The sequence below is a fragment of the Apium graveolens genome, chromosome 6, assembly GCF_009905375.1.
Source record: "Apium graveolens cultivar Ventura chromosome 6, ASM990537v1, whole genome shotgun sequence".
In the NCBI taxonomy this organism is placed as follows: Eukaryota; Viridiplantae; Streptophyta; class Magnoliopsida; order Apiales; family Apiaceae; genus Apium; species Apium graveolens.
The window spans coordinates 236,932,150-236,954,462 of record NC_133652.1 but is presented as its reverse complement, the minus strand read 5'-3'; the positions used below and the strand labels follow the sequence as shown (position 1 = coordinate 236,954,462).

Sequence of the window (22,313 nt, the reverse complement as noted above, 5' to 3'; positions counted from 1 at the left end):
TCTTTATAATATGATTATGATTGTAACGTAATATAATCCCTCTAAAATTAAATAATATCAAGTAGTAATTGGCCAATGACACAACGGGCTTGTGTCGGTCATAGCCTTCCAACATGGTAGAAAGTGGTTCTTATTTTTAAATCATTGTCGTTTCGTGCTACAGTCGAGGGCTTTGATTTCGAAATAAGAAATACTTGTCTATTACATAGAGATGTGTACATTGAATTAGAATCTAAAGGTCAGTACGTGCTACAGCCATGGGCCGTTGAAGACTGATTCAATTGTACGAAATGTTGGGTTAGACTTGACTTAGAATATTGAGTTTGTCGTGCCACAACCGTGACTCAATTATTCAAGAGGCTAAACTTATATTAGGGAATAACATAAGATGTAATTGACAAGAGTTGTCTGCCTATTGAACATCACATGATGTTTTGTGCCACAGCTGAGGTTGTGTGATGGAATGTAGGATCCCTATTCCCGCTAGCATTATGAATGCTTAATTTTCACTTAGGGGGTTGAAAAAATTAGATAAACTAGTGGGAGACACTTATGAATAAAGACCCGATTCATATAGTGTTTTGAAATGAAATTGAATATTTGCTAAGTGTTGTTATGTGTTTATCATTTACAGATTTACTATATTCGTCATGTCTTCTACACTATCACTCTGGAGCATATTAGATGCTCACAAGTTGACTGATCCTAATTTTGCTGTTTGTTTTCAATGTAACAAGTTGGGGCACTGGAAGAGGAACTGCAAGGTTTACCTTGCAGAATCGAAGATAAAAAAGGGTAGTAAGACTACCGCTTCTGATTCAGGCATGTTCATGATCGAAGTTAATATGTCACTAGGTCAAATTTCTACTTGGGTATTAGATATCGCCTGTGGTTCTCATATTTGCAATTCGTTGTAAGGACTAAAGGGAAGTAGGACTCTTGAAAAAGATGAGGCGATTCTACGTATGGGCAATGGAGCAAGGGTTGCGGCCATATCTGTAGGATCATTTAGTTTACATATGCCTACGGGCAAGACTATTATTTTGAATAATTGTTATTACGTTCCCTCTATTGTGAGGAATATTGTTTCTATTCCTATGTTGGATGTGGATGGTTTTTCATTTATTATTAAGAATAATGAATGTTCAATCCTTAGAGATAATGTTCTTTTTAGACGTGGCATTTTAGATAATGGTCTGTATGTATGTGACGTAGAGCATGATTTACTTCAGATTGAACAAACTAATAAAAGAAAACAAGATGATGAAAATCTGACCTATTTATGGCACTGTAGGCTAGGTCATATTAGTGAAAATAGACTGCAGACATTGCATAAGGAAGGGTTACTTGACCCCTTTGATTTTGAATCATATCCTACATGTGAGTCTTGTCTATTGGGTAAAATGACCAAATCTCCATTTAGTGGACATGGAGAGAGGGCTGCAGATTTACTAGGATTGGTACACACAGATGTATGTGGACCAATGTCTACGCAAGCCATGGGTGGATTTTCGTACTTCATTACTTTCATAGATGTTAAATCTAGATTCGGATATGTGTATTTGATGAAACACAAGTCTAAAGCTTTTGAAAAGTTAAAAAGAATATAAACATGAAGTGGAGAAACAAACCAAACACAGTATTATAACTCTTCGATCAGATCGAGGTGGTGAATACTTGAATGGAGAGTTTCTAGATTATCTCAAAGGAAATGGTATAGTCTCCTAGTGGACTCCTCCATATACTCCACAGTTAAATGGGGTATCTGAAAGGAGAAATCGAACTTTGTTAGACATGGTTCGGTCCATGATGAGCTATGCGAATCTTCCAGTATTCCTATAGGGTTATGCATTGGAAACCTCAACATATTTACTGAATAAGGTGCCTTCCAAATCTGTTCCTCAAACACCATATGAGATATGGAAAGAAAGGAAACCGAGTCTTAAACACATTAAGATTTGGGGATGTCCAGCTTATGTCAAGAAAGTTGACCCAGATAAGCTGGAATCTCGATCCGTAAAATGTAATTTTGTGGGATATCCTAAAGAGACTTTGGGGTATTATTTTTACACCGATCATCGGGTGTTTGTCTCCAGACATGCTACCTTCTTGGAAAAGGAGTTTATCCTTGAAGGAAACAGTGGGAGAAAAATTGAACTTGATGAAGTTCAAGAAGCACAAACTACTACGGATCAAGTGGAAATACCTGTTCAGACTGAACAACCTTCTGTGGAACTGCCCATTCGTAGGACAGGGAGAGTGTCTCGCCAACCTGAGAGGTATTATGGCCTTGTCATTGAGAATGACAATGAGTTGTCAATCATTGATGATGACAACCCTGTAACCTATAATGAGGCTATGAGTAGTGTTGACTTAGAGAAATGACATAGTGCCATGAAATCCGAAATGGAATCTAGTATACCAACCAAGTATGGACTCTGGTTGAGGCGCCTGAAGGTGTTAAGCCTATTGGGTGCAAGTGGGTATACAAAAGAAAGATTGGAGCAGATGGACAGGTGGAGACCTATAAGGCCAGGCTTGTGGCAAAAGGATTTAAACAAAGGCAAGGGATTGACTTTGATGAAAAAATTTCACCTGTAGCCCTGCTAAAATCAATTCAGATTTTGCTTGCGATTGCTGCTTACTACGACTATGAGATCTGGAAAATGGACGTGAAAATGACCTACCTCAATGGGGAACTTGAGGAGGAAGTTTATATGACACAGCCAGAGGGTTTTCTTTCCAAGGGAAATGAACACCTAGTGTGTAAGCTGCTGTGAACCATATATGGTTTAAGGCAAGCTTCTCGTAGATGGAACATCCGTTTTGATGAGACAATCAAAGAGTTTGGTTTTATCAAAAACATAGATGAACCATGTGTCTACAAGAAGGTTAGTGGGAGTGCGGTAACATTTCTTGTATTATATGTGGATGACATACTTCTTATAGGAAATGATATACCGATGCTACAATCAGTCAAAGTATGGCTATCAAAGAACTTCACCATGAAGGACTTGGGAGAAGCATCCTACATTCTCGGTATGAAGATCTATAGAGATAGATCTAGAAGAATGATAGGTCTTACCCAGGGTACATACATCCAGAAAGTGCTTAAAAGGTTTAGCATGGAAAACTCCAAAAGAGGTCTCATACCGATAAGCCATGGAGTGTCCCTTTCCGAAAAAATGTCACTTAAGACACCTGAGGAAAGAGAGCGTATGAGTAAGATTCCTTATGCTTCAGCAATAGGATCTATCATGTACGCGATATTGTGTACAAGGCCTGATGTTGCTTATTCAATTAGTGTGACGAGCAGATATCAGTCCAATCCAGGTGAAGACCACTGGAAAGCAGTGAAAAACATCCTTAAGTACTTGCGAAGGACTCAGGACATTTTTCTTGTTTTTGGTGGTGAATCTGAGTTGAAAATAGAGGGTTATACTGACTCTAGTTTTCAGTCAGAAAGTGATAGCAAATCCATGTCAGGGTACGTGTTTACTCTGAATGGTGGTGCAATTCAGATTCTTGAAAGAGGAGATGTCAATGTCGAGAGAGTTGACACACATAACAACGTAGCAGACCTACTCACAAAGCCACTTTCTCAGAGTCACTTTGATCGTCATAAAGACAAGATGGGTATTAGATACCAGAGTGATTGGATTTAGTACAAGTGGGAGATTGAAAGAGATATGTCCTAAGTCCAATCATGTATGAGGATTTAGGAATAACTTTTATGTATCTGTTTTGATTTCATTGATATTAATAAAAGGCTTGTTTTGTTTTTATTGCGGGCTCTATCTATTTAAATGTTTAAATAAGATATACCATAGTTTAGAGTAAAGCTTTTTATGGATTGTGATGAGATCATAATAATGAGACCTAAAAGATGATAACTCTAAACTTAAATAGTTCCTGGTCGTAGGATTACTAACTGGTAATTAATAATCCGCAAAGATCGGTACATACTATGCTTGCTTCATTATGAAGGATGTCTGTTCTCATAGACATTTGTGTGGTGACACTATACCTAGTATGTAGGTGCTTATTATAGAATAAGTTCACTGAAAATGACTCACACAACTGAACAACTGATGGATTTCACTCACGTGTCAGCAGTTATTCACATAGTGATAGTTGTACAAGTATCCTTAGACTTGAGGTCATCATAGTCATCTTGTGTCCACTGAACTATGCTTTGGTTTAGTTCTTAGTCTCAAGGGACAATTATAAGGGCTCTACTGGGTATAGAAATTTGTACACGAAGATAGTGTATGATCAATAAAGGATCTACCATTTCCAGTGTAGGAAGAGAATGTTCAATGCTGATCCACTTATGTTAGTTCAGGAATCTCTGGCTAGAGTAAATGAAATTAGAATGGAGTTTCTAATTTACATTAAATAGAACTAAGCATAGTGAATGGGAAAGCAAGTGATTAAATAAGATAGGCTTGACACAAGTTCCATGCCTTGTATTTAATCGTGACATTGCAGGGTAGAAGGAATTAATTGTACGGTAACTGCTCACTGAATAGGTTCTTGGTATTCTAAGCAGTGAATTCGTATTATCCGGATAGTCGCAATATGCTGAGAAGTATCCTTCACGATGTAGAATAAATATGATTAATTAATTAATCATATTTAATGAATTAGAGAATTTATATAAATAATGATAAAATAGTTTTATTATTATTTATTTCTACTACCGGCTTAATATTGAACCTACAGGGTCACACCATAAAAGAGAATGATTTAATGGTGGAGAAATTAATTAATAATGGCTGATAATTATTTATTTATGAAATAAATAATTAATTGGCAAATTTAATAATTGATTAAATGAGATTATAAATTAATTGAGAAAAAGTTCTTAATATTATTAATTAAGAATTTAATTTTTGGAAATTAAATCAAGTGAGAGAATTATTTCTAAAGTGTTTAGAATAAAGGATTAATAATTAAAAGGTGTTTTAATTATTAGTGAGAATAATAAAGGGTTAATAATAATAATATTTTATGGAAAAAATTTCAGCTGAAAATTTTGCCTATAATATACTATTATAGACCCTATTTTTGCCTCAACGAAAAAGATTTACAAAACCCTAATTCTCTCCATCTCCTCCTCCTTCATTACATCGTTTTCTTGGTGGATCCCGGTGGAGTGCTTCACACTTGAGGAGCAGCTGCTAAGGATCTCCGTTCATCATTTTTGGATCGCCATTAAAGACCTCCATCTTTCCATTAACGTAAAGCTTTTTAAGGTAAACATACTGAACTACGAATTAAATATTATTTTTCGCATGGATCCTGCGGAGGGTTTCGGTTTTTTTTAAGATTAAATTTACGTTTTCGCTGTATTTATGTGCTAAAAACCCTTCATATTACTAATCCAAACTCTATTTACATCTCAGGTAAATTAAAATTTACAGGATATAAACAGATTGAATTACATTGTTATGCTGATACAGGTTCCAGCCTTTGCATAACAAGTAAGCATGTTATTCCACCAGAACATTGGATTAACACAGAAAGACCTATACAAGCTAAAATTGCTAATGTGAGCACCATTACAATCGGCAAGGTATGTAAAGACCTTAATATACTGATAGCAGGTGAAATACTTCATATTCCTACTGTTTACCAACATGAAGCTGGAATAGATTTTTTAATTGGTATTAATTTTTGCCAATTATATGAACCATTCACTCAGTATACAAAAATGATTATACTAACCCTTTCAGGTCAAGAAGTATATATCAGAAAAATAACAACAGCTCGTAAAGTTGGAGTTCCAGGTTTTCTAGAATCAATGAAAAAGAGTTCTAAAACCAAAAAACCCGATGTTATTAATATCAGCACTAATAAAAATTTTCTTTTACAGAAGGGGAAGGATGTTATTAGAAGATTCAAAGAATTAAATGATTGTAAAAATTTAATTCTTGATATAAAAAAGAAGACTATAATCGAAGGATTATTAGACTCTGTCTGCTCAGAAAATCCACTGGATCCTACAAAGACCAAGAAATGGATGAAAGCAGCAAGCAAACTCAGAGATCCCAAAACTGTAATCAAGGTTCGACCTATGAAGTACAACCCACAAGATCGTAAAGAATTTGGAATACAAATTCAAGAGCTTCTGGATATAAAGATCATCATACCCAGTAAATCACCTCATATGTCTCCAGCATTTCTTGTAGAAAATGAAGCTGAAAAGAGAAGAGGGAAGAAAAGAATGATAGTCAACTATAAAGCAATTAATGAGGCTACAATAGGAGACAACCATAACCTACCAAATAAGGATGAACTTTTCACCCTTATCCGAGGTAAGAAAATGTCCAGTTCATTAGACTGTAAATCTGGTTTTTGGTAGGTATTGCTAGACGAAGGATCACAGTTACTGACAGCATTTACATGTCCCCAAGGACATTACCAATGGATCGTGGTGCCATTCAGTCTTAAACAGGCTCCTTCCATTTCTCAAAGACACATGCAGGATGCATTCAGGTCATTTGAATCATTTTGTTGCGTTTATGTTGATGATATCCTAATCTTTAGTGATAATGAACAGGATCATTTAAGGCATTTAGCAGCAGTTCTAAAGAGATGTCAACATCTTGGCATAATTTTATCCAAGAAGAAAGCACAACTTTTTAAAACAAAGATTAAATTCTTAGGATTAGAAATTGATCAAGGAACGCACTGTCCTCAAGCTCATATTCTAGAACATATTAATAAATTTCCGAACAAACTTGAAGACAAAAAACAGTTGCAAAGGTTTTTAGGTATATTAACTTATGCATCTGATTATATTCCAAAACTTACAGCCATTCGTGCACCTTTGCAGGTTAAGCTCAGGAAAGATATTCCATGGGAATGGAAAGATTCAGACACTGATTACATTTGTAAGGTAAAAAAGAATCTCAAGGGTTTTCCAAAACTCTATCATCCAAAGCCGATGACAAGCTTATCATTGAGACAGACGCTTCAGGCGAATACCGGGGAGGAGTTCTCAAAGCAGTTAATTCTGATAAAGAATTAATATGTAGATATGCTTCAGGAAGCTTTAAAGATGCTGAGCAAAATTATCATTCAAATGAAAAAGAATATTTGGCAGTCATTAGAGTCATTAACAAATTTTCTATTTATCTAACTCCGGTTAAATTTTTGGTAAGGACTGATAATAGAAACTTCACTCATTTTCTTCGTATTAAGTTACAGGGAGATAATAAGCAAGGAAGATTAGTAAGATGGCAGCAATGGTTATCTCACTACAATTTTGATGTAGAGCACATCGAAGGAGTTAAAAACTGCTCAACAGATTTTTTAACAAGAGAATTCCAGAAAGAACAGGTATGAAAAGCTAATACTGTTCATACAGGAATCCAAGGTCGCTTTTTGGCTATAAATACAGAAGGAACTGAAAAATAAATCATAAAACATTTACAAACATCTTCCTTCTTCACAAGTTTCTCTCAAAAGAAACAAATACCATTGGAGGTATAAAAACAATCTTCTTTCTTTGAAGATCCCATAAGCTAGTAGCTATGGAGAAGTTGCTTCTGGAGAAAACAATTCTTTTAAAAGAATGGTCAATTATCCAGGAAAGACTACACTTGGTGAGAGCCAAGATAGAGTTCGAAAGGAAATTCAATACTCCTCAAGAACAAAAGGTTATTTGTTCACCTTCCTCAACTCTGAGTGAAGAACAAACTAGCCCGGAGCAAACGGCTACCGGTAAAGGCTCAACAAATCCGTTGACACCTGTGGATTTGGTAAAAATCCAGACTGAGGTTTATACCTCACAACAAATAGTTACTTCATCACCATCTTCAGAAATGAACAAAGATAAGTATATTCCTGAGCAAACGGCTCCAGGTAAAGAAATAACAAATCCATTAAAGGCTGTTGCTTTGCCAGAAAGCAAGACTGAGGTTCAAACCTCCATAACGTTAGAAAAAACCTCTAATTTAAATTTGATGCCTAATAGGGGAATTCAAATCCCTACAAAGACTGAAGGTCACACTTCAGCTGTCCCGAACGGATACAAAGGCCCTAAAACCTATTATGTGGTGTTTAATGGTCCTAATGCAGGAATATACACTACATGGGAGATAGCTGAGACATCTGTAAAAGGATTCTCAGGAATCAAACATAAGAAGTACAAATCCTTTGCTGAAGCAAAAGTTGCAGCAAATATTTATACTACACAAGAATTCAAGCCACCTCTCCAGTTGATTAATTCTGTAGAAGTATTACATCCAACTTATGCGGGGGCAATAACTCACCTAAAAGAAAGTTCTAGCAAAAACTATTTTGGGAAACATCCCAAAATCTCAGCAGTTGTTAATGCAGACGGAAGAAGATACCATTGAATCTTATTTTTTAGGATTTAATTATCTTTATCAATATGGAAGAATAGCCACTGAAAAGGAATTTGTTAGTGAACATTTCTTCACCGCATACAAGAAGAATGTCAGCTACTTCAATTTCTATCCAAATGCTGATCCAGACATGGTCTATGAAGCATACCAATATGGACTATTAGTACAAGTTTATCCTGCTAATAACCTCTCGGAAATTTCTAGGTTCCCCAAGGAATTTAGAAAGGCAGTCAAGACATTTAAAAAAAACTATCTTAAAGGAAAAGAGATCGACCTCTTCATCAAAACCACTAGTACCATTATATGCTGGGAAAATGAAGAAGAATACGATTGTCCACCTAATCAACCTTTACATTATATTCAGGTTGGTCCTGCCAAAGAAAAGATCTATTCTCCAAGCCAAGTAATGGAACCTACACTGGAGAAGAATGATTTAAGAGCACTGGCTGAAAATAAGTTATTGATTTTAATCAATAAGTTATTTAGTGTTCAAAAGGAAGATAAACTAAAAGTCAATTTAGCTACAACACATGCCTTAATGACCTCTTATTCCCATAAAGGATTAAGTGAAGATGACTACAACAAAGTTGTCGCTTTCAGAAGGCAATTATTACATAAAGATGTTGTTGGATCGCATCAAGAAATCTTTTGCAAGAAAAAGCAAAAGGAAATAGGCAAATTTGGCATCCATCTCGAATGTCAAATTTGTGGTATCACCACTCCAGACAAAGAATCTGGAAAAAGAATAATGGAGGACCCCTCCACTACAGCAGAAGACAAAGGACTTTTGCCTAAAGCATGAATACTACTCAAAACAAAAGCAGGACATCGTTTTTAATAGAGCATCTTATCTTTTTGAAAAGGTAAGGAATCTACTTTATGAAAAGCAGAAGGCATCTACTTTATGGAAAGCAGATAACATCTACTTTATGAAAAATAGAAGGCATCTACTTTATGAAAAGCAGAAGGCATCTACTTTATGAAAAGCAGAAGGCATCTACTTTATGAAAAGCAGATAACATCTACTTTATGAATTATTAGAAGACGACTAGTCTTGTAATAGGATCTCTTCCTTACTCTATAAAAGGAGAGCTAAGTTTTAGGAAAGATCATCTTGTATTCTTACAACGAAGACACTTTCTTAATTCAAGAGAGAACCTGTAATGTATTGTGAGTAGTAACCCCAACGGGGTTTTAAGCTATGTATTATGTAAGGGTTTGAGAAATAAATAATATTTGCCTATTTTGACAATACTTATGAAGTGTTATGCGTCTACTTTATGAAAAGCACAAGGCATCTACTTTATGGAAAGCAGAAGGCATCTACTTTATGAAAAGCAGAAGGCATCTACTTTATGAAAAGCAGAAGGCATCTACTTTATGGAAAGCAGATAGCATCTACTTTATGAATTATTAGAAGACAACTAGTCTTGTAATAGGATCTCTTCCTTACTCTATAAAAGGAGAGCTAAGTTTTAGGAAAGATGATCTGGTATTCTTACAACGAAGACACTTTCTTAATTCAAGAGAGAACCTGTAATGTATTGTGAGTAGTAACCCCAACAGGGTTTTAAGCTATGTATTATGTAAGGGTTTGAGAAATAAATAATATTTGCCTATTTTGACAATACTTATGAAGTGTTCCGCATTTTGGTATCAGAGCCTTGTTGTTTATTTAATTCTTCAGTATCGAGGTGTGATTATATCCTGGAGGGAGTAAGTCATAGCGAAGTACCGTTTAGGTAGGTGGCCGTTGAGGGAAGAAGCAGGTGTATCCTTGGAGTAATCAACACCAGGATAACTACAGAAGTGAATGAATACTCGGATCATATTTTACAAAGACTCGGTTATGTCAAAATTATGTATTATATTATTGAACCTTACTGCAAATACAAATGCTTAGAACTCTGTATTTTTAATAAGTGTTAAATATTTTTAAATCTTCTCATTTCATTAGTAGCAATAATCATCCGTGGTTAGTAAATATATCTGGAAATGCCATGATTTCCATGAATAATCTTCAATACTTAGAACACCTTTTACAGATTTCTAGAAAGATTGTTAGTAACAAAGACAATAGGAAGATCATATTTCTTATTTGGGATCTAGAAGAATTCAAAACTGAACAAGTTCGATTCTATAATAAGTATTATATGCAAATAGAAATAGAGATATCTTCTCCTAAAATAATTCTCAGTTATGATCTTATTAAGAATCCGTAAATGAGTTTTTTAACAGAAAAACTTCCTGAGGAAACTCAAGATGAAAACAATTTGGAAATCGAGCTTTCAGAGAATGAAAAAGGTTTTCAAGCAAGCTTTTTGATAAAATAAGAAATTCTTTCTAAAATCAAAAGAAGTAGACTCGATCTAAGAAAAGAAAAAATATTTAACATTCCTATGTTAAATTGTTTTAAAAGGAAAAACCATATCTTTTATTATATCTCTACCAAAGAAATGCATGTAGATATAAAAGATACTACAGGTTTAGTTTATATGCCTTTAATCACTAAGGAAGAGATAAGCAAAAATTTGTTGAAAATAGACTCTAAGATAAGATCTACCATCAGTGTAGTTCACTTAGGTGCTATAAAAATTTTGCTTAAAGCAGAATTTCAAGAAGGAATAGATTCTCCTATTAAAATGGCTTTAATAGATAATAGAATCAATGACCGAAGAGATTGTATTTTAGGTGCTGCTAGAGGTAATTTAGCATACCAAAAATTCATGTTTACTGTCTATCCTAAATTTGGTTTTAGTTTAGAAACTAAAAATATTGATCAGATATTATCTTTCGTGCATGACTGTGAGAGACATAATCTGATGAATGCAGGTGATAAAGTATTTAGTTTAACTTATATTGTTGCTTATGCTTTAACCAATAGTCATCATAGCATCGACTATAAGAAAAATGAATATATTGAATTGGACGATGTATTCTCAGAAATAGGATCTGTAGAAGAAAATCAATTTTCAGATATCAGTCCTTTAGATAATTCTTGGGCAATTGATATTGCAAAGAATAAGCCATTTCTAGGACAAAAACCTAGAATGAGTTTTAGAGGAAGAACCTTAGAGGTTGGTGAATCTTCAAATACCTCTAATAAAGAATTACTTCATAGCATGTCCAGAAGAGTTGATGATTTATGTCTGAAACTGGATCATCTGTAGTCATTCTAAATATTAATATGCACCGCATATTTATAAAAAAAGGAAAAATTCTAGAGTTTAAGAAATTAAATGAAGGGATAGACCTTGAACCAAGGAAGTACCTCTTCAGTGGTGTAGTAGGAAGTAATAGCCTTAACACTATTGTTTCTTCAATGAATAATCTTAACCATATTACAGGAAGATGTTTACTAGGAATCTACAACTTACTGTCCTACTTCGGACTAAGTAAAGATCCCAGTGACAAATTTTCAAAATCAGCTAGTATCTTCAACAGATATTCTACTTCTTTGAGATGGGGGAGTAATGTGGAAATAGAAATTCTGAGAGACATAAAAAAAACTCTCAGTAAAACAGAACGCTAATATTGAAAAATTAGAAGTTCAGTTGTCACAGCTTAGAAACACGAAGTGTGATAATGAAGTTATTGACTGCAAGTTCAATGAAATCATAGAATACCTTAAGAAAATCTTAGGATGAGCATTAAGGAATTACTAGAGGATTTCGATAAAAATATTAAGCCACAAATAGGAGAAATCCCTAGGTTGCTTAAAATTCAGCATGCTAATCATGTTACAGATAACATTGAGGCAGCAGCAGCAAAGATCATTACTGAATTGAAAGCAACAATTCAAGAATGTCCTTGCAGCCATGAAATCCTTGAAGCCCTCAAAGAAAGGCAGCAGAAAGGAAAAGAAATCATCACAACAGATGAAGATCCAGAGCACAAATCAAGGATCTGGAAATATAGTTATCCCAGCTATAGTGTCGGTAACGAAGAGCTAGGAACAGGAAAAAATCCTGGCAGTATGACATGGCCATTCGGTGTTGATAAGAAATCAACATGAATTACATAAAAATAATAGAAAAATTCTTCTGGGATAACATAGAAGAATAAGAATTGCAGGTTAATCATGACAACTATAAGGTCCTCGAACAAGCAATCAGGTTAATGGAGTTAGATGATAAATTTAAAGCCAACCAAGAAATAGAAGACAGTAATGAATTAAAATCTTTATTTGGTTTTAATGATTACAACATTCTTAATACAATTGAAAGTTTCAGCTCTGAAGAACAGGAAGTCCTTCAAGAAACAGAAGTTGATAGTTCTGAAGATGAGGAAATTGAAAACCTCTGGATGAACACTCATCAAACTTCAGCACCTCCTTACCAAAAAGAGAATCAGGAGAAACATCAGGTACAAAGAAACCTGAAGGAAGCAGAAAAAGGAAAGGTAATTTTTATCCTTTTAATAATTCTGAGGCTAAAGGAAATTCTAATATTTTTGGTAATAATATCTTAAATATTGACGGAAAGCCAAATAGGAAAGAGCTCATAGACGCATGAGCAAAAGAAATTAGTCTTATTATTCAGACTAATAAAGACGCTTATGATGATCAAAACACAGTTTTATTATTGATCGAACATAAGACTTTAGGTGTCATTAATAATTTTATTAAAAACACCACTTGGGAACCAGTCATGAGTCCCGTTACAGCCTTTGAAAATGTATTAAATGGTATTTATACAATGTTCTTAGAAATTAATCAAGCTTCTGATAAACTGCAGGAGTTATTAAGGATAAAAGAAAAAGCAAGAACTAGGATCACTAATATGCAGCTTTGCGATATATGTTTCCTAGATCAATTTTTCTGTGATTATGAAAAATATCTATACCAATTAGATGACCAAGCGGAATATTTGAAGTATGTAAAATACTATCTTCTCAAAATTCCGCTGGTAGGATTAAAAGCTCTAGAAATATTTAATCTAGAAGCTACTGGTCCAGCAGAGTATAGTTTAGCCTATGCTCAAAGAATTGTTCAAGAGGAAATCTCAAAAATTTGCGATTTAACAAAGAAACAAAAGCAGTTGAAATCTTTTAGCAAACAGTGTTGTGAAAAGATTATTGAAAAACCATTTGAGTATGGATGTAGGAACTTCTTACAAGAAGCCCTACAGGAAGAAGTCTTATAAACATAAGACTACTTACAAGTTTATCAAGAGAAAAAGCCTTATAAACCAGGTAAGTACTTCAAGAAAAAATTGTCCAAGAAATTTTCTAATGACAAGTTAAAGTTTTGCCCAAAAGGCAAGAAAAATTGTCCAAGATCTGTTAACACACAAATAGTTTAAGATCCAAAAATAATCATGTCTGAAGAAGAAACTCCAACCAAGTCCACCAAAACTGAAGAACCTCCAAAGACTTAAATCCATAGTCGATATGAGACTGTTAGAGTTCCCATACTGAAACCATCGTAATATCCCATATGGAAGGTGAGGATGTCTATGTTTCTGGAAGCTACAGATCCAGAATATCTTGACAGAATCAATGAAGGACCTCACAAGCCAACCAAACTTGCTGTTGCGGTTGCAGGTCAACCAGCAAAGTCTGTACCAAAGGAGAAGAGTGATTACACTGCTGAAGATATCTCTTCAATTGCTAAGGATGCTAAGGTAGGACACTTGCTACATAGTGCCATTGATAATGTCATGTCAAACAGGGTAATTAACTGCAAGATTGCAAAGGAGATATGGGAAGCCTTGGAGACAAGATGCCAGGGAACTGATTCAATTAAGAAGAACATGAAGACAATACTCACTCAAGAGTATGAACACTTTGACTCAAAGTCTGATGAGTCATTAACTGGTTTATATGACAGATTTATCAAACTCTTGAATGATTTATCACTAGTTGATAAGGAATATGATCTTGAAGATTCAAATCTTAAATTCCTGTTAGCTCTTCCTGAAAGTTGGGATTTGAAGGCCACAACTATAAGAGGCAACTATAATCTTGAAGAAACAACTCTTGATGAAATTTATGGGATGCTCAAGACTCATGAACTTGAGATGGAACAAAAAAGCAAGAGGAAAGGAGGAAACTCAAGGACAGTTGCTCTTAAGGTTGAGGAGGAATGTAATAACCCCAATTTTTGGAAATTTTTGAAACCCTTATGAATAGTGTTTTTGCTGAATGAGAAAACTGTTCATGCCACGCTATGTAGGGGTTCTGTTATTGATCTTATGGGATATTATTAGTACTCTATGAAGTATATAAGTGTATGTAAAGATCGTCAGAATCCAATTCCGAACACTTTGGTTTTTCCCGGAAATCCACTAGATACGGAGAGAATTGAGTATAAGGTAACAGGATAAAAAGGATTTAAATTAAAGGATTATAGGAGAGGATCATAAAAGGAATATAATATATTGAGAAAGGTTAAGGGAACCTAAGTAATAAGATCCCGGGTATGATCCCTCAAACGATAAACGAAAACGAAAGTTAAGCGAACCGTATAACAGATCAGCGGTCATTAGGCAAACAATTAGGAAGTTAAGCAAATGGATTAGAGGAAGTGATGTCACCCAACCAATGAGAAGAGGACAAGGAAGGGAGGATGACATAGCAATGTGATGTAAGCATGACATAGGGAAGGAGGAGGTGTGGTTGGTTTATAACCACACAAATATAAGGTTATTAAGGTAATTAACCAAAAACAAAACAAAAAGCAACCAAGCTAATCCAAACAAATCAAAAAACACAAAATCATTTCATTCTCATCATCTTGCTCTCGGCTTTTCATCTTTTTCAAGGGCAAGAATTTCAAAAATCAAGTTCCAAGCATTGTTAAATCACAAGGTAATTATCTAAGCTTCCTTGTACATAGATGTGGATATGCTATAAGTTTAAGCTCCTAATTCCTTCACAATCTCTTCCAATAAATCAAGGAAGAAGATGGTGAATAGTAACCTTCAAGAAGTAACTTTAGTTTTCTTGAATTTTTATGAAAGATTAAGGTTATACAAGCAAGGATCAAGGTTCTTTTAGGCATTCAAAGCTCCTGGGTTGTGTTAGGAAGCTTCAAGGAGGTAGAAACAACTTTCACCTTTAACTTATAGTTTGAACTTTGAGTTTTGATGAGTTCATGGATGGATTAATGTATATATAGAAATATCCATGTATGTATAGCAAGATCCATGTATGTTAGATAGTTTGGTTGGATTTGTGGTGATTTTGGATATGAATCTTGGTTAATGGTTAATGAATCTTAAGTTATGGTTAGTAGATCATGTTTGCGGTTGAATAAGTTGGAAAACCTTGAGATTATGGACTGACTTTGCCTTGATATAAGTTGTGTTTGATGTATTGATGATGGTTGGGTGGTTTGTAGTGAATTGGTAAAGAATTGGAGTGGTATAAATATTGGTAATCGCGTAAACATAGCCGTCGTAACGTCCGATTTTCTTTGGACTGTTTTTGTGCATAGCATTAGGACCCGAGAACCCCCTGCTAGATTATGACCACTACCATGTTAGATAGCTCATGTTACGAGCTTCGTTTTGATATGTAGTACGTTCGATTCCGATGCACGGTTTAGGAGAAACGACCGTTTCAAGTAACGGCGTTTCGCGAACGAAACTTTTTCCCTCGCCTTACTTTGAAATGTAGGTTAAAGACCAAAAAGGGTTAATTAATGTATGAAACATTTATGGTAAGTGTGTTAGGCAGTTGGTAAGACACTCGCAAAGGAATCGCTTTAAAACTCATAAAGGTTAAATTATTAAAAATGGTGGAGCCGAGGGTACCCGAGTGACTTAAGCGAATCAGTGAGCGCAAAACGAGCGTTAGAGTCTAAGTTAGTTAAAGTATAGATTTACAAGTGACTTTGGTTTAATTCCAACTTACTTGTTGCTTATAGGTTACCAGACTCGTCCCGAGCCATTCGTAACCCCCAGTCGCTCAGGCAAGTATTCTATCCGTTATACTGTTGTTGTGATGTATACATTTGTATATGCATGATCTTGCGATAAATGCATATTGGTTATTTAGCAAATTTTGCGATATATTGGAGCATGCTAATATGGTATATATGCATGTCTGTTTCGTAATCTGGTTATCTATCTGTTGATTTCAATGCTTATAGTTGCATAATACCTATGCTAGAAATAAGCAAGTAGTTGCGTATACCCTTAGTATAGGGGATAAAAGGTGAACATATTTCTAAACCGGGAGTCGATGTTCCCGAGTATATTATATATATATATTTATTTATATATATATATGGATATAGTTTTTAAAACTATTAATCGAATAAGGTTTACTCGATAACTTTAACTTTATTTTATTATTGAATATTATTTCGAATATTATTCGAAGGCGTATGACTCCTTTATATTAAATGAATATTATCTTGAATATTCATTCGAGGACTTATGACTCCTTTATATTATTTATTGAATATTACTTGGATATTCATTTGAGGATGTATGACTCCTTTATTTTATTTAATGAATATTATTTATAATATTCATTCGAGGTATTATGACTCAGCTTATTATTTAATGAATATTATTTCGAATATTCATTCGAGGGCTTATGACTCAGCTTATTTATTTGTTGAATATTATTTTGAATATTCATTCGAGGGCTTATGACTCAACTTATTTTATTTATTGAATATTATTTGAATATTCATTTGAGGATCTATGACTCCGATTATTTGCTGAAATATATTCTTTATTTTATTAAAGAATAAGGTGTAAATAATCAAACTTATTTTCGGTTATTCAAATAAAGATAATACTTTTATATAAGTATATCTTTGGTTATTTAATACTCGTTTCAAGTATAAATTTTAATACTTCTACTTCAATTATTTTTATAAAAGATTATTCTTTATGGGAATATTATTTAAATAATAATATTCAGTCATTTTCTAAATATTCTGAGGACTGATTTACTTCATTAAATCAGCTTTACTCCAAACACTCTTTAAAGTGTTTTCGAGTCTTCAAAATGATTTTTAAAAGTTAGAGCGGATCCCAAAACTCATTTTATATTTAAGATCTTCCTTTTTAAGGGGATTTAAATACTCGTTCAAAACTTGAGGGATCCGGCTCAGTGGTGTATTTTACATTCGCAACGAGGTTGCTGTTTTGAGAAAACATATTGATTACTTACCCAACGTTCGGGAAGTAAGTCCATCTATTGAGTCGGCATAAGCAACATGGGCTCAGTGGGCGTCCATGATAGTGTAAGTGGCTCAGTGAGAGTCCATCAAATGCATAAGTGGCTGAGTGGCAGTCCAGCATAAGGTCCTAATTATGACCAGGGTGATGACCAGTGGGGAATTCGTCCATCTACTAGTAGAAAAGGTTACTTATGGGTATCTTTGCCTGATCAGCAAGATATCTGGTTTATGCCAAAGGTTTTCTTTTCCTTCCAAATTCATTGGATATTGCAACTCTGTTCATACTTTACATAACAGAGGTTCCAGGAAATGTTTTAGAGATATATATATGTGGATATATATATATCGGGACTAAATAAAGTATCTCATAACTTTTTCATTCAATAATATTTCAAAGATTGAATCTATTCAAATCTTGTCTTGTAGTCTCATCTAGGTGATGAACTTTTGAAACTGATTATAACTTGAACGGTGGTAGTTCAAGTAGTATTGGGAAAGATATAAGTATATTGGGGTATTTGGTAACCTCATCTTTTAAACTTATATCTAGTTAATAATTGTCTTATGAATGACAAAGATTTTCAGAAAAACGTTGAGACAAGGTTAGATGTATGAGATCACCTTGCAACGATATTTTTTTTATATATACAGTTATACACTGGGATTTTGTGTATATTATGCATGGAAGAGGACTTCCAATATTTTGAAAAGTATATATGTATATATACTGAATATTTTGCGACTTCATCGCATTAAGATATCAAACTTGGTTCATTTCTTTTGACCAAGACTTTCATGAGTATTATGAGTAGGCTCATATATTGTAAATCATTATACATATTATTTTGGTGGGCTTGCTGCTCACCCTTGCTTTATTTCTTCATCACACAACAACAGTTAGGAAAGATGGCCAGACTCCAGCAGACCCAGCGCAAGCGCGTGGGAAGCGTCCCGCGTCTTCCCGTTGATGTTGTAGCTGCTATAGCTGCAGAGGTAGATCTATTGTAGATCAGACCATCTACTTTTGAGAATCAATTATGTATAATTATAACTTGTGGCAGATAATGGCAATTAACTGTAAATTTATCAAGTAATCATTTTGGGTTGTAATAACTTTTAAATTGTGGATTCAAAGACTTGTACTTATTTCAATTTCATCTCTGAGACTATAACGGGTTGTGGTGTGTGTTAGGGTGGGGTCACAGCATGAGGTTATTTATTATTAATTAAGTGAAGTGATATTGTGGAAAGAAAGACCGTGACAACCCGGATCCCCGACCCCGGATCTGGGGGTGTTACAGAAATGGTATCAGAGCTAAGCGTTATAAACCTCAGAGATGATGGGACGTTAAGATAATAAGTTCACTAAGATAATAAGAACTCTTGCCAAGTTCATAGTCGGGCTACCTAACGTAGTACTGACAGTTAAAACCCTTATGGGAACCCTTATAAATATCGTGATAGGAGCATAGTTCGTTATCGTATATGGTAGCGGGACTCCGAACCCTGAGGTTGAGGAGCAACATCGCGATGATATTTTATTACTAATTGGAGATCGGATTGTGGATCCGATAGAGTGTCCTAATGCAGGACCGGATGATGTTGATATTGAGGATTTAGCGGTTGAGGATGTTGTCCTAGAAGGGATAGTTGTTGAGGAGGATCCCATGGAGAATCCTGACAGGATTGGATAAAGGACCACTGATGAATTGATAACCATGGTTTGGTCGACTACCAGAGGTAGGATTGACCGGTCACTACCGGAGGTTCGTTCAAGTTGTAAAGATAGTAGCCCCTTTAACGCGGCTTACTCGTAAGACTGAGAAGTTCGAATGGACAGAGAAATGCGAGAACAGCTTTCAAGAACTGAAGCAGAGGTTGGTGATGGCCCCTATGCTGGCATTGCCGGATGGAAAAAGGAGATTTTGTGATTTGTAAGTGACGCTTCGCATAAGGAATTAGGGTGCTTCTTAGCACAGCAAGATAATCGCGTCTGCGTCAAGACAATTAAGGTAATATGAAATTTAATATCACCGCCCATGAGCTTAGGCTCGTGGCAATAGTTTTACCCTAAAGATTGGAGGCACTACTTGTATGGAGAGAAGTGCGAGAATTACCTAAGCCATAAGTGCTCTAGTACATTCTTACATAGAAAGAGCTCAACATACGCCAGAGGAGGCGGTTAGAGCTAATCAAGAATTATGATTGGCAGATTCTTTATCATTCGGGGTAAGCCAATATGGTGGCTGATGCCCTTAGTAAAAAGGAGAGACTCAAGATGATAATGTCTTTTGGAGAGTTTATAAGAGATTTTGAGAAAATGGAAATAGTAGTGAAGGTAACCGGAGCCGGTACCGAAAAGCTGTTTGAGATAGCAATACAGCCCGAATTATTGGAAAAGATCATATTGTGCCAGAAAAAGTTATGAATGAAGGCAGAGAGCCAACAAATAGACAAGAGGTTAATATCGAGAAAGATGATAAGGGAATAATGAGGTATTCCTATAGAATTTGGGTTCCGAAAGTTCAAGAGCGTAATGATGAGAACTTAGATGAGAGCCATAGTTTGAGGAATAAGATTTAGAGCAAACCCTGAACATGATAGTCAGGGAGGTCGCCATCAAGATAGAAGGAACCCATGACATAATGGAGTGGAAAATGAGGATTTTAAATTAAAAGATGACTCCAATTATGGGGAGTAGGAAGAAACATTTCATACTAAGGAAACAGAAAGTCGAGTAAGGAAAGGAGACCCGAGACGGTACTCCTATACGGCAATTCATGGACCTGTCTAAAAAGAACTTAGACTATTATCCCCAACCACCACCCTGAGGAGACACTGCGGTGAGAAATTCTTTCAGGACCTTTAAATCGCTAAGCTCTCAGAGTTCCAAGGAACAAGCTGACCCAGTCGAGGCAAGAGCCTGGCTAAAGGAAATATAGGAATCATTTGAGATTCTAAATGATTGACGAATCACAAAAGACTGTTTTTATCACTTACCCTCCTAAGAGAGAGACCACCCGCCGGTAAAAGGCCAAGGAAGGCATGGAGCAAGAGATTATAATAAACTGATTTAAGTTCAGTCAATTGTTTTCAGGAAAATACTTCCCAAGGTTATGGAGATAGTGTAAAAGCTTAAGAGCCAGAACAAAGGCAGACGAGTATGATGAATTATGAATCTAAGTTGTAAAAGTTATCAAGATTCGTTCTGAAGACACGAATCCAGAATGACGGGATGTTTGAAATCAATGCTTATGTTGTGTTGGTTCATGAAATAATGATAAGAGAAGGAAAAAAAAAGAAATTGAAGTGGAAAGAAATATAACGGCAATAGAGTTTGAGGTATGATAAGGGAGTTGGGTACGAGGAAACCCTAACGACTCGTAGCAATAGAAATAGAAAAGTATGCATTCGTCAGGATGAGGGTGATTCACCATGAGTTAAATTGATGGTTGAAGGTATAAGAGATACATATATTTTATCCCCTGTAAGTTGGGAAGATTCGAGGAAACCTTGAGATAATTCGAAGGATAAATATGAGACGCGGATAGACTGAGGAGACAAGGAAGTAAGAAATTAGGAAAATTGGATGAAGGAAGTGACCTTCAAGAATGTGAAGTGTAAGACCGGTGGCTTGATACCCAGAAAGGGAGACGCCAGGTATGAGAGATATCCCAACATTGAGATGACTGTTGAGATAAACAGCAAAAGTAAATAAGGAATTATTAAAAAGAAGTTCACGTTGAACATGACCAATATCTTCCAGAACATCCATGTTATCATTACCAAATCAGGAAAGAAAAGCAGATGACCATTGTTATCTTTTGAAGGCCATATGGATTGACCTCAATTTGAATAAGGATGCTATTATGAAGTTAGGCATATACTATCGAGATGGGAATGATTGAATAAGATACCCTTATCAGGGATATATGACTTGATTTATCCATGGAAGGATGCATGTACCTTTTAAAGGTGGAATTAAGGATAGAACATCGGTAACTTAAAATGAATCCTCGGGGAATGCATAAAGGTTGGAATTTCACCCTTAATAGGGATAGTGTGAGTTTTGACAGTATGAATTGGAAAGGATTAAGGTAATAACAACCTTTAAGGATCAGTGGAGAAATTTTTCAGAAGTATATAGACAATGATTCTGGTATTAGTAAACGGTATTTTGATATGCCCTGTATCTAGGGAATACAGGAGGAACGATTCAAGGATAACCTTAGAGGTTTTACAAGGAGAAAGGTAATATTCAAAATTCTCAAGAATAGAAATGTTGATAAAGGAAATGTGTCGTAATTATAGTGATGCCAAGTGGGGCACGTGTTACACCACGAGAAAGTATGGATCGAACCAGTAATGGTCGAAATTGTTCAGGGCAATTAGGACTTAAGATAAAAGATGTTCTAAGTATGATTGAGAGTAAGTCGTGACAGTGATTAACCTCTAAAGACTGAGGCAATAACTTATGGAAAAATGGTGATATTTTTTTTTACTTATCAGATTTTAAGGAAAACATCTTCACATAAGCAGTGATTGAAATAAGGTAGAAATTTATTTGGAGGTGGTTAATGTGACATTGACTGTAAGGAAATTTTACTATCAGGAAAGGCCAAAGAGGTGGCCGACACTTTAAAGGTAAGTGGATAATTATAGGCGCGTGTGCCAAAAGAATACAGTGTTGATGGTTAAAAATGTGAAGGTTATATTATGGTTTGGAAGATTGACATTCCTCCTGATGACTGTGCAATACCCAACCGTAATAGTAGTTGATAAAGGTTTAATTC

At 35.1% G+C, this 22,313-nt stretch overlaps 1 protein-coding gene across 1 annotated transcript; it reads left to right on the top strand.

Moving 5' to 3' along the window:
- Positions 1 to 11,020: 11,020 nt before the first annotated feature.
- LOC141665797 (uncharacterized) lies at positions 11,021 to 11,548 on the top strand. Its single transcript, XM_074471778.1, has one exon. The coding sequence runs from the start codon at positions 11,021 to 11,023 to the stop codon at positions 11,546 to 11,548; it is 528 nt and encodes a 175-aa protein (XP_074327879.1).
- The last annotated feature ends 10,765 nt before the right edge of the window (positions 11,549 to 22,313 follow it).

Bases quoted from the DNA above. Each gene is read 5' to 3' on its own strand.
- LOC141665797 (XM_074471778.1), top strand. From the start codon at position 11,021: ATGGCTTTAATAGATAATAGAATCAATGACCGAAGAGATTGTATTTTA.